At 39.6% G+C, this 12,266-nt stretch overlaps 1 protein-coding gene across 1 annotated transcript in view; it reads right to left on the bottom strand.

Moving 5' to 3' along the window:
- SRP54 (signal recognition particle 54) overlaps positions 1-12,204 on the bottom strand; it is a 34,674-nt gene extending 22,470 nt beyond the window's left edge. Inside the window, exons 1-3 of the mRNA XM_080911448.1 lie at positions 11,967-12,204; positions 1,746-1,855; positions 861-952 (exon numbers count right to left, since the gene is read on the bottom strand). Of these exons, the coding sequence (XP_080767574.1) occupies positions 861-952; positions 1,746-1,823 (170 nt within the window). The 5' untranslated portion in view covers positions 1,824-1,855; positions 11,967-12,204. The remainder of the gene's footprint in view (positions 1-860; positions 953-1,745; positions 1,856-11,966) is intronic.
- Positions 12,205-12,266: the final 62 nt, after the last annotated feature.

Here is a 12,266-nt window from a genome sequence, read left to right as displayed (position 1 = left end):
TGCAAGGCTGTGAGTAAGTTCTGAAGGCTTACAGATCGATGCATAAATATTCATTTCTCTGGATATAACTACAAAATATTAATCTTAGCTTGCAAATTTTATATACAGAGAATCACACTGACTTTCTAGCTCTAACTGTTAAATAGCTAGTTGTTCTGTATCTTCGCCCAGACAATCAATGTAAGAGAAGGAATGCTAGGACTGGGGTTCAAGAAATTATTAGAAGTGCCTGTCTGTCTGGTTTCAGGTGCCCTGGCCATATGTCTCTCTCAATGAAAATTGTAACAAAGACCATACAGAGGACTCCTTCAAGCAGGGACAGAGAAACCAAAATGCAGAATAAAAGAGAATATAACTCTTTAATCATAAAGAAGGTAGACTCATAATCTTACAATTTCGGGAAGAAACTTAATTGTTGAAAACCTTTTACATTAAAATTCTATCACATTTAACTATAATAAATGACTACGCCCAACCAAATAAACAAGATAGAAGAAAATCTACAATGAAATAAAGCTGTCCTTGGTTTTGTTCATAAAACCATAATTATGGAAATATAGTCCTTCCATCGTACTCTCTCCCTTCTCCTTTTCTCCATTTACATCTTCTAGCCAAGGCTCACCTGAAGCTCACTGTGTAACAAAGGCTGGTATTGAACTCATGATACTCCTCTTGCCTCAGCTTCCCATGCACAAGCCACCATATCTGTGTCATAGGAAGTTTTCTGACACATGAATTTATAACATTCCAGTCCTGTATAGAAGTATCTTATAATAAAGCAAACTTTCCTCTATTTACTGCTTCAATCCCAGTAAACCAAACTTAGTTTGTCTTGTTTTTATACAATTAGTTCAACTTACTTAACATTTTCTCTTAGTTGCTTCACTAGTTTAATATTAACATCTGCTTCCAATAATGCCGTACATACTTCTTTCAGCATAGCATTTAATACCTGAAAATAAATAAAATTGAAATACGCTCAGTGTTTTACTCCAGCAACATAGAAACAATGGCCGGTCAGGCTTCATGTACTGCAGCGGCTTACTAACAGCATAGAAATGCCACTCTGTTGGAGGTGAGAAAAGATTTATTCAATTACCCTTCAAGAGAAAATACTATCAAATCCCAGTCATTCTGTGAAATAAGGCATGGCATTTAGGTTTACACAGGTAGTAATAACGAAGTATTAATTATCCCTGCAGTAGTCACCACCACACTTGGCTGAAACGCTAATCTTTACATGTTGAGACAGAACAACATACTATATTTTCAAATACTTGTATTCAAAAGCTACATTATTTTAGCTTTTTTTTTTTAACTAAAGGTAGATTTGGGGGATTTTTTATAAGTTCTGACTAATAAAGTGAAATTAACAGAAGGCGAGATGGGTCAGAGGGTAAGAGCACTTGCTGCTCATCCAGAGGACCTGAGTTTGATTTCTAGAGCTTAGAAAGCTCACAATTCCCTGTAATCCTCAGCTCCAGAGACCCAACTTCTTCTGGCTTCCACGGGCACTCGCATAACACCCTCACACTCCCACACACACCTACACACACTTTGAAATTTTAAAAATTTTAAAAATTAAGTTAAAAAAAGGTAAAATAACACAGTAGTAAATTTTCTCCTTACTATTACTGTGTATTTAAAGTACCAAATCTACATGAATGAATCACAGGTCTAGAGTCCAGTTCTCTATCCCTAGTATCTATGCATTAGCACGTGTGTTTCACACTGTATTTTCATACCTCTTCATTGATAATGGTGGCATTGCTCAATGAGCGTAATGCTGATGTTATTTTTCTTCCAAGATCTGCTAGAACCATCTTGAAGGTTTTAAGATGTACTTATGAGAACTCTAGAAAAAAAAAATACATAAGTGAAAACCATTTCTCATTCATTCCTAAATGAAGAAACAGAATATTTAAATTCAAATTAAAGTATTCCAATGTTTGAACACTGTAATTTCAGCTTCTAGCGCCTCAACTTGCAACCTTAATATATTCCTGTCCAAAAGATAAATTTGGTTATGATACCTTCCATCCACATATCTAATTAGATATCTTAAACATAAATCATCAAATTTAAATGTCCAATATCTGCTGAGGAATGAAACTATGGTCTTAAGTTAATTTTGTTCTCTTTTCAGCACGTGCTCATGAGCATGAGTAACTGAATGGTGCATGGTGTCCATTGTAAACTAAAAGAGAAGTGAACTCCACTGACATGCTGCTTAGCTCCCACATTACTCAACGCCATTCTGAATCTCTTAAGTAGAAAAGAAAAAGGAAAGGAAAACTTACCTTAATTCATAAATCACTTAATTTCTGTAGCACAAAACAAATCAACTGCTGAGCCATTAACTATGTGACAGTCACCCACTAAACCACTCCACATAACTAACATCACGCCAAGGCTGGGCATGGTAGCACACACCTTTAATCCCAGCACTTGAAATTCACTATGAGTTGAAGGCCAGCCATTGAGAGCTCCAAGACAATCGAGGGTATATACTAAGACCATGTCTCAAAACAAAGGAAAAAGAAATCATATTACTTCATGTTATTCTTCTAACCACCAAGGAAACCATTATTCTTCTCATTCTAAAGCGACTTGCTGATTTCTCAACTCCAAAATACAGTAACTTCAAAACTCCTTTCTCCTAAGCCAGAAATAGAGGTACACTTCTCAAGTCCTAGCACTTGAAAGCAGGGGAGCAGGAGGAAAGGAATAATGAGTCTGGGGCCAGCCTGAGTTACAAGGGGCAGTCTAAAATGAAAACAAACAAAAAGGTGTAGCTTTGTAAAAGTATATGAATATACTGCACGTGAGGAAGACAGAACTCAACAGAAGGAAGTAAACATGATCGCCTGTCCTCAACATGCCTTAATTACTAGCTGATAAGACCCCGAATGTGAAAGAACAGCAGAATAAACACCAAAACAGAATTCTTCTTGCCTAACTACAAAAGAGAGAAAGAAAAAAAAAAATCAGCTCCTGTGTCTCTGGTCTTCGGCCTGTTGCGTTAGACTTTGGACCCCAACTACAGCTGTTAGCCTCCATAACTGTCTAAATTTGATTCTGAAATAACAGGCACTTTTATTTTTGGCTCAATAAGAACACTGACTTCCAGATGACCCAGGTTTAATTCCCAGAAACAACATGGCAGCTCACTTCTTGTATCCTTTGGCACCAGGCATGTATGTGCTACACAGGCATACATGTAGGCAAAAAATCCCACAAACATAAAAAAATGAAATCTAAAAATTAATTAAAAAAAAAAAACAGTGAGAAAATAGCTAAAATATTTGCCACAGGGAGACTTCAGAGATGAACTTAGGGGAGTTAAAGGTTGTAAGAAGGGAAAATAAACTTTAGAGTCTAATAGAAAAAGAGTTTCTCAGGCTGAGTAATTAGTTAAGTATTACATTCCAACTCAAGCAAATTTCGTAATATAGAAGATAAATTTTTTTTCAAGTGTGGTGAACCTTTAATTACGTGGGAGACAGAGGATCCCCATGCATTATGTCCAGACCAGCCTGTTCCATACAGTGAGTTCTAGGCCAGCCAGGTCTACACAGTGAAACACTGTCTACATCTTAAAAATAAGTAACTGAAAAAAATTAAAGCTGGATATGGTGGCACAAACCTTTAATCCAGCACACAGTAGACATAGGTAGATAGAGCTCTGTAAGTTGGAGGTCGGCCAGGGTGACATAATAAGACCCTGTCTCCAAAAAATATTAAAAATGAAATAAATTTTAAATTAATGCTGACATGATGAAAATGAAAAGGTTGTTTACCTTAAGCAGAGGTTGTTTTGTTCTATATAGTTACATGATTGCTTAACCTTAAAAAACAACTACTTCATTAGAAAGATTCAAGATTTTTTCTTTACCCATATCCAGTACACTAAATCAGTGAAGTAATTACTTTCATGGAAGAAGATGGATGTTCCCATTCATCTTATATCACTGATACAGGAGCTAGACAGTCCTATCTATGACAGCACAGTGATCTTGTTAAGATGACATCATAAACAGGTCAGAATGTTAGAGGGCTGGAGAGATGGCTTACTGATTAAGAACACTTGTTCTTACAAAGGATCTGGGTTTGAGTCCCAGCACTCTATTGTGGTTCATCACCACACATAATTCCAGTTCCAACAGATCCATTTCATCTTTCAACTTCTGCAAGGACCAGGCACACAAATAGACCTCATATATACATGAAAGCAGAACACCAGAGTACACAAAAAATAAAAAATAGTTCCCAGTGCTTAGGAAGCAGGATAGTTGGATATCTGCAAGTTCAAGGCCAGCTTAGTCTATAGGCCAATCCTAGGACAGGCAAGGGTTCCATTTTAAAAAAGAAAAAAAAAAATCTAATTCCCTATACTGTGACTCTGTTTCTTTCTTTCTTTCTTTCTTCCTTCCTTCCTTCCTTCCTCCCTCCCTCCCTCCCTTCCTTCCTTCCTTCCTTCGTTCCTTCCTTCTTTCTTTCTTTCTTTCTTTCTTTCTTTCAGAGACAGCCTTGATACATAGCTACATAGGCTACTAGTAAGTTCCAAGCCAAATGCATGTAGAGAGCAGCACGTGCTGGTGCAGTTTTTAATCCCAGCGCTTGAGAGGCAGAAGCTATCAGATCACAGCTCTTAGATCGTGCTGAGTTTGAGGACGGGAGCAGCATCAGTCACAAAAGACCAGATACTATCAGATCACACAAAACATCCACAGTAGGTATATGTACAGAAACAGCATAAATAAGTGCTCAGAACTCAGGGAAATAAAATGGGAAGTGACTACTAGTGGGTATGAGTAACAGAAATGTTCTAAAATTGATTATGGTCATGGCTACACAATGCTGTATTGATCAGAAGCCTTCAAATTATACATTTAGGTAAACTGTTGGCGTAGGAATCATATTTCAGGCTGGGAGATGACTCAGTAAAATAGATCACAGTGAGGGCTTAATTTCTGATCCACCTCTAACTCCTACATGTTGGGATTACAGAAATGCACCACCACACCAGGCAATGAGCATAATTATTTATAAGATATATCTATTTTTATTTTATGTTCAGAGAGTTTCGCCTACATATATATGTACATGCATATGTATATGTACAGAGTACATACTTAGAAGTTTTACTTTTTGTTTTTCAAGACAGAGTTTCACTGTGTGCCCCTGACTATACTAGAGTTCAATCTGTAGACCAGGCTGGCCTCAAACTGACAGAGATCCATCTGCCTCGGCCTCCCAAGTGCCAGAATTAAAGATATGCACTATCTGTGGCGGTTTGAATAGGTATGGACCCCATAGCCTCATGTGTTTAAATGTCTGACTATAGGAAGTGGCACTATTAGGAGGGGTAGCCTTTTTGGAGGTGTTCTTGTGGGGGTAGGCTTTGAGGTCTCATGTATGCTCACGCCATGCCCAGTGACACTACAGCCTTTAGATGAAGATGTAGAACTCTCAGCTCTAGCACCACGTCTGCCTGGATGCTGCCCTGCTCCCTACCATGGTGATAATGGACTGACCTCTGAATCTGTAAGCCAGCCCAATTAAATGTTGTCCTTATAAGAGTTGCTATGGTCATGGTGTCTGTTCACAGCAAAAGAAACCCTAAGATACCACCGATGCTCGGTATATTATTTTTTTACAGCAAAAAGAAAATTACGTTTTAATGTGCTTCTTTGTGAAAGACAGAGCTTCTGCTATTAGTATATAAACTAGTTCAGCTAGGTGTCATTTGTACTTATTCATCTAGTCATTAAATACCTACTATATACTTCATGAATTGTCCCAGCATAAAAGGATTTTCATTCCTAATTAATAAATTAACATTTTTCTTGTTCATTTCATATCATCATGAATTTTGGTTTTTTTGAGACAGAATCTCACTATAGCCAAGTTCTGCTTTTTTTTTGTTTTGTTTTGTTTTTATTTTTGTTTTTCAAGACAGGGTTTCATTGTGTACCGCTGACTATATAGAGCTCACTCTGTAGACCAGGCTGGCCTCAAAGGAGGGCCTGGAGCTTGGAACAATCCTCGTGCCTCTCTGTCTTGAGTACAGGTGTGTGCCTCCACACAAAGTTAAAAATCCTAACATTAGAACTAACATTGTAAGCAGACATGGTGGTGCATGCATTTAATCTGAGCATTTGTATGTCTCCATGTAGAGAGCAGAGGCACTTCAAATGTCATTACTCAGGAGCTATCCACTTGCTTATTGAGATTGTGTCTCTCACTGACCTGGCACTGGCCAAGTAGGATAAGCTGGCTGAAGTCCCACGGTTCTGCCTGTTTTTATATCTGCAGTGCTGAGATTACATGTATCTGCAGGCAAAGACTGGCTATTTTAGGTGGGTTCCTGAAATCAAATTCACTGAGCTATCTCCCTGGCTACCTTAGATAACTTCAATAAACCAAAACATTCTGGTTGGGCATAAAGATTATTGCAAAACCTCCATCATTCTTGATTCCTCGCTGTATTTTTACAAAAGATTTTAAATATGATGAAAGGGTTTGGACTTAGTACTTTAACCAACTGATCTCTCTCTCCAGCCCCCACCTCACAGTCTAATGAAAGATAAGGTAGAGAAAATTTTATTAGGCTAGGCCTGGTAATGCATACCTGATTGAGGCAGAAGGATTGTGAGTCTAAGGCCATTCCTGGCTATAGAACAAGGTTATTTTAAAAGAAAAGGAACCGTTAGAACTCCTCCCATCCTCAGGAATTTCCTCACTTTTTCTTAATAAATCCATGGTTGCTCTGAAAAGAAATACAATTCTAAATGACTATTTGAGGTGCCTGGGGGAAACGGTCCAATGTCTAGGAGCACCTATGCAAGCACGAGGATCTGTGTTTGAATTCCCAGCATCCACTGTAAAAGCTGTACATGCATGTATCCCAGCACTGAGGTGTAAAGGTCCAAGAAGCTCACTGGACAACCAGCTAGACAAAATGGTGGGCTTTAGGTTTAGTTAGAGACCAAGTCTCAAACATCACAGGTTCTCTCTAAGGTGCATAGCTCCAAATCCTCAGGTGAGTACACAGCCTAGAGTGACTGCAGGGAACAATAGAGGGATAGAATGGGGTATCAGTGATTTGATGAAAAGAGAAAAACAGGGCTCTAAATAGGAAATTAAAGCTCTATTTAGGGAGTGGAGAGGGAGAAAAATTAAGAACAGAATGGTAAAACAAGGGAGTTTGAAAAGAAACTATAAAGAAGTATACTATTAAAGATCTACCTAAAACAAAACTACAATACACTTAAGTCTGTACATAAATAAATAAGTATGTGTAGCGGTAATTATTTTAAAAAGAGTCACCAACCCTTGCTATCACTGGCACCGTAGAGCCATATGGCATTAGCAGGGTATTTTCATCTCAGTTAGCCAGACTCAGCAGACTCTCTTAGTTCCCAATTTCCATCTCAGTCTGCCACAGGCTACTCTCTGATCCTCCTGGGACTCTCTGCCAGGAGCTCTGCTCACATTCCCAGTAACCGCCCCCTGTGGTTAATGTCAAGATTCCCACTGGCCCATCAAAATCAAAACTCTAGAAACCTGTAATTTAGGAATCAGATTTATATCAATAAATTCCCACTCCACAAAACATCCATACAATAAACTCAGAGCCAGTTGATATGACACAATCTGCCCACCTACACAAGACAAATCGTCCCACAATAATCCATTCCTATCAAGATATTTATAGCTACCTGTGGCTATCCAAAGCCACACAGAGATGGTTCATCCTTGTCCTCCTCTATCTTGGCTTCTATCCCCTTTCCAAAACTCTGTCCTGCCTTAGTTTTTCTTTTTTGTTTCTTTTTTTTTTTTTTTTAAAGATTTTATATGAGTTCACTGTAGCTGTCATCTGACACCAGAGGAGGGCATCAGATCTCATTATAGATGGTTGTGAGCCACCATGAGGTTGCTGGGATTTGAACTCAGGACCTCTGGAAAAGCACTCAATGCTCTTAACCACAGAGCCATCTCTCCAGCCCCTCCGGAGGCCTTGCTTTTTCACTGCCCAATCACAGGCTTTGCCTTATTCTGTGCCTGCCCTCACCTGTATATCAACCACACATAAACAGTTTAAGTGAATTTTTTTTTTTAAATCAGAGCTAACAATAGTCCTTCCAAAAACCAATGGCCATCTAACAAAACCTCCAACAACAACCATGAAAAGCCCTCTTTTGAGTTGTCAGGGCTGTTGAATAGGCTACTGTTCCTGCCCTTGGTTGGCCTTCCCCACCAAGAGAGATAGAAGGCAAGTCCCTATTAATGAAGACACCATGTACTTTAGACATAGAGCCCAAAGGCCTCTCTCTAGGCTGGAACTGACCAGAAAGCCTCCTCCCTGACGTTTTAATTAAGCCTAAAGCCCACCAAGTACTCTTGGTACCAGAAGGTACAATGGAAGGTTCAAAAGGAAGAATGCAACCAACAGTCCTACCATCTGTGACAGCTATAAAGCACAAAAAGTGTCATGGCACAATAACCCTAGGGGTACAATAATGCCACCAACACACTGGCAGTAACCAACAGCTCTTCAGGTGGCCTCAACTTTACCCAAGGAAATCCAGGCAACTAAGGGCAGGAGAAATGGTCTTCCTAATGAGAGCACACCAACTGATTATCTGGTAGCAAATGGTCGGTCAGGAAAACCTACATACTAGTAACATATAGACAAAACAAGGTATATTTTTGTATTTAGGAATATATGCATAAACATGTAGGTATGTAACAACAATTAATGAAAAAGAAGCCAGAATTAAAAGTGAGTTAGTATAAAGGTGGGTTTGTTGGGACGAAAGGAAGAGGGGAAAGGATGTAATTTTATTATAGTCTCAAAAATAAATAAATTACAAAAAGATTTTACAATTAAAAAAAAAAAGACCCAGTCTTAAGAGGTTAAGCAGAGAGGGATAGAAGAAAATATCCAACTTTCTCCTCTGGTACATACGCATGCACAAACATATATACACCTCCCTCCGCAACACCGTACCCAATAAGCAATAAGAATAGTACCTAAAAAAAGCAAGCAGGTGGTATAGTAGTACACAGCATGGCACTCAGAAGGAACACTGTGACCCAGGGTTATTAGCATGGTCTACGTCGAAAGTCCCATGCTGGCCAGCCCAAAAAGAAGGGAGGAAAGAGAGAGGGAGGGAGAAAGGAAGAGAAAAGAAGGGGAAAAAACCTACAAGAAATCTTTTTAAAAGATACTCTTTGGCACCCAACAGTGGTGGCACATAATTCCAGCACTTGGGAAGCAGAGGCAGGAGGTTTTATTTGAGTTACAGGCCAGCCTGGTCTACAGAAAAAGAAAACAAAACAATACAAAATCCTCTTTGGCTGTCAGGTTAATCATAAAAGTAATGTTTACACAAAATCTTGCCAAGAGGAAAAATAAAAACGAAACCCCCCCAAAAAAATTCCTTGGAAATAGTTGCTTTTGAAACTAACAAGAGCATTGAGAGAGCAGATGCAAAAGTGTGAGGAGGCACAAGCCCATGCAGTGCTACACTGGCTACATTTAAAGCCACCAGCTCAAAACTAAATCCCCAGGTACAATTAACAAGGGGGGGGGGAGATAACAAGATATTTCAGAGCACCAGCCATATCTAAACTCTTGATTAGAAAAGCAAAAGAAGTCATTATAGACCCTGGTATACAGTCATGTCTGGTAATCGTTGCACTCAGCAGTATCCCTCAAATCAAAGGAATGAAAATATGTCCTCAACTTTTAAAATATCTTAGGCAGAGGACCATTATAGGTACTTTTTACTTAGAAAGATGAGTCAGAAGAATTACTTGAAACTATGGCTTTAAGGTCAACTAAGCCAATACAGTAAGATCTTGTCTCAAAAAGGAAAAAAAACAAATACACACACACACACACACACACAGAGAGAGAGAGAGAGAGAGAGAGAGAGAGAGAGAGAGAGAGAGAGAGAGAGAGGGAGACTATAATTTAAAACCTCTTTAGAAACAACAACATCAACTGCACCAAATGGAGAAAAATCCAAAAGTCATAAGTCTACAAAAGTTTGCAAGAAGTTTTATAAAGACAGAGGCTGTAAAGAAAGAACCAGCTAGATATAGATGAAGACAGAATGAACCAGAGAATGAGAAGGAGCCAGAAGATTAGAAAAGATTGCCAGAGTTAGTTTGAGGCAACACAGAGCAATTCGGGAGAAGCTGATAGAGAAGCCAAATTGAATCAGTTAGCCAGAGAGGAGTTTTGTGCCAGATAAACTGAGATGACCAGCCAGCCAGAGATTAGAAGGAGCTACAGTGGGTGAGCTGAATCAGCATTAAGTCTCCGAGGATGAAAACATTCTAGGCCTAGATAAGAGGCTAGAAGCTTCCAGGGCTAGGTCTAGGTTAGCAGACAGGCAGTGAGCATCCAAGATGACAATCATTCAGTTGAATAAAAGTTACGTTTACAAATGTGTAGATAGGTGTTCCCTTTATTATACTACTTTGTTGTGTATTTTAGGAATGGGGTATTAATAATGATGCCCAGGCTCACTTCCAATTCCAGTGCTCAAGTAATTTCCCTATGCAGACGACAAAGTCGCTAACTAAGCACATGTAGCATAGTCTTTCTAAAAACTGAACATACACATAACAACACTCAACAAATAAGGGTCAAAACTCAAAAACACACTGCTTCTATACATTTCCACACACACACCACATATCCTAGTGGAAAATGGGAGAGAGAAGCAGTGCATTTACTGCAGAGAGTGCAGAGCTCTCCAAATGAAGGCTAGAGAAAAGTGCACGCAAATGGCTGGCATACAAAGATGTATGGAAGCAATTCTGGGTGAGAACTCTCGAGGTGAGTCTATGAAAGATCCTGCATTCTCCCAGCACCGGGCAAATGAAAGAGCACATCAACCAGGACTAAAAGTAGCCCAAGGGACTGTAATTTTTACTGGCCATCTATGCCTCCAAAAGCACATGGCGAAAAGGCCCTATCTTTAAAAGACAGAAAAGCCACCATTCCAGTAGCAGGCACAGACAGTTACAGGAGTTCTACTTGTATAATAGAAAATACTAAATCTGTCATATCAAAACGTTGAGGTAAAGAGGAGTGCGGGAAAGGCCTCCTTCCTCTTCTGCACCATTACAGCTATGTCATAGGAACTATACATACTATTTTACTTAACCCTCTTCGATCTTTGAAAGCCTATTAGGAAATTGAGGCTAGCCTTCAAAAGCAAATGACTCAGACATATCCCTTAAGGGGCACGTTGAATTGTCACCACTGTTCCATATCTCTTTTTCCCTAACTAAAGTTTCTCATTACTTGTCAGGGTATAATATATATTTATGGACTTTTCAGTGTCCTTCATTACTTTACCTCGTCAGCTTAAAAAAAGAATTAAGAAAGAAAGCATCATTAACATTTTGTTCAAAGGCATATCTAAGAACTTAGTTAAGACTGCTTAATAAAGTTTCTTAAAAAAAAAAAATACAGGGTCAGTAGTGTCGACTGATTTAAAAAAACATCCTCAGCACATATTACCATTGCAACTGAACTAAAAGTTCTTATTCAATCTGCTACATAAAGGTCAATATGCTAACCAACATGCTAACAAACACTAAAAGATAGACAAACCTGGTCTATGTCAAAAGGCTTTAGACAAGAGGCTTCATCTAAATTCCTGTTCAGGGATGCTTTCCATAAGCCAAACCTACAAATGCTTACTTCTTATTTGGCTCAGGTAAATCTGAAGACAAATTAAAAGGCTAACAGCGCATTGTTTAGTAAAACTTGTGAAGGAGGACAAGAGTAAAACTGTCAGTGCACCTCTGCCTAGGCGATCGCAGCCTGTGGGACCAGGGAAGACTTCCGCAGAAGCGGCGCTCTCACTGGAGGTCTGGCTGAGCTCCCCCACTCTCCCTTCTCATCAGCGCAAGCGAGGAAAACCCCCAACACTCACCGCAAAAGGCACCACTAAAGCTGTGCCCCTAGAGGGCCGGCGAGTCCCTGGCGAGGCCCCACGCCGCGGAAGGAAACCCAGGAACGCTGGAAGCAGAAGGACAGGGACGACCCCCCAGCCCAACTTCCTAGCTACTTAAACTAGGGGCCCAGCGCCCAGCACAGTGAGGCCAACTCCCACCAGCTGGAATACGGACTACTGCCACCGAATCTTTCGCCCAAAGAGGAGACGTCATCACTCGGCGTAGTTTAGCCATTCGTGAATCAACACTTCCGCTTCCGGGGCACGAAGCACCGTTTC

The sequence above is a fragment of the Micromys minutus genome (assembly GCF_963924665.1).
Source record: "Micromys minutus genome assembly, chromosome: 1".
Classification (NCBI taxonomy): domain Eukaryota; kingdom Metazoa; phylum Chordata; class Mammalia; order Rodentia; family Muridae; genus Micromys; species Micromys minutus.
This window is presented reverse-complemented; position numbering and strand designations above follow the sequence as displayed.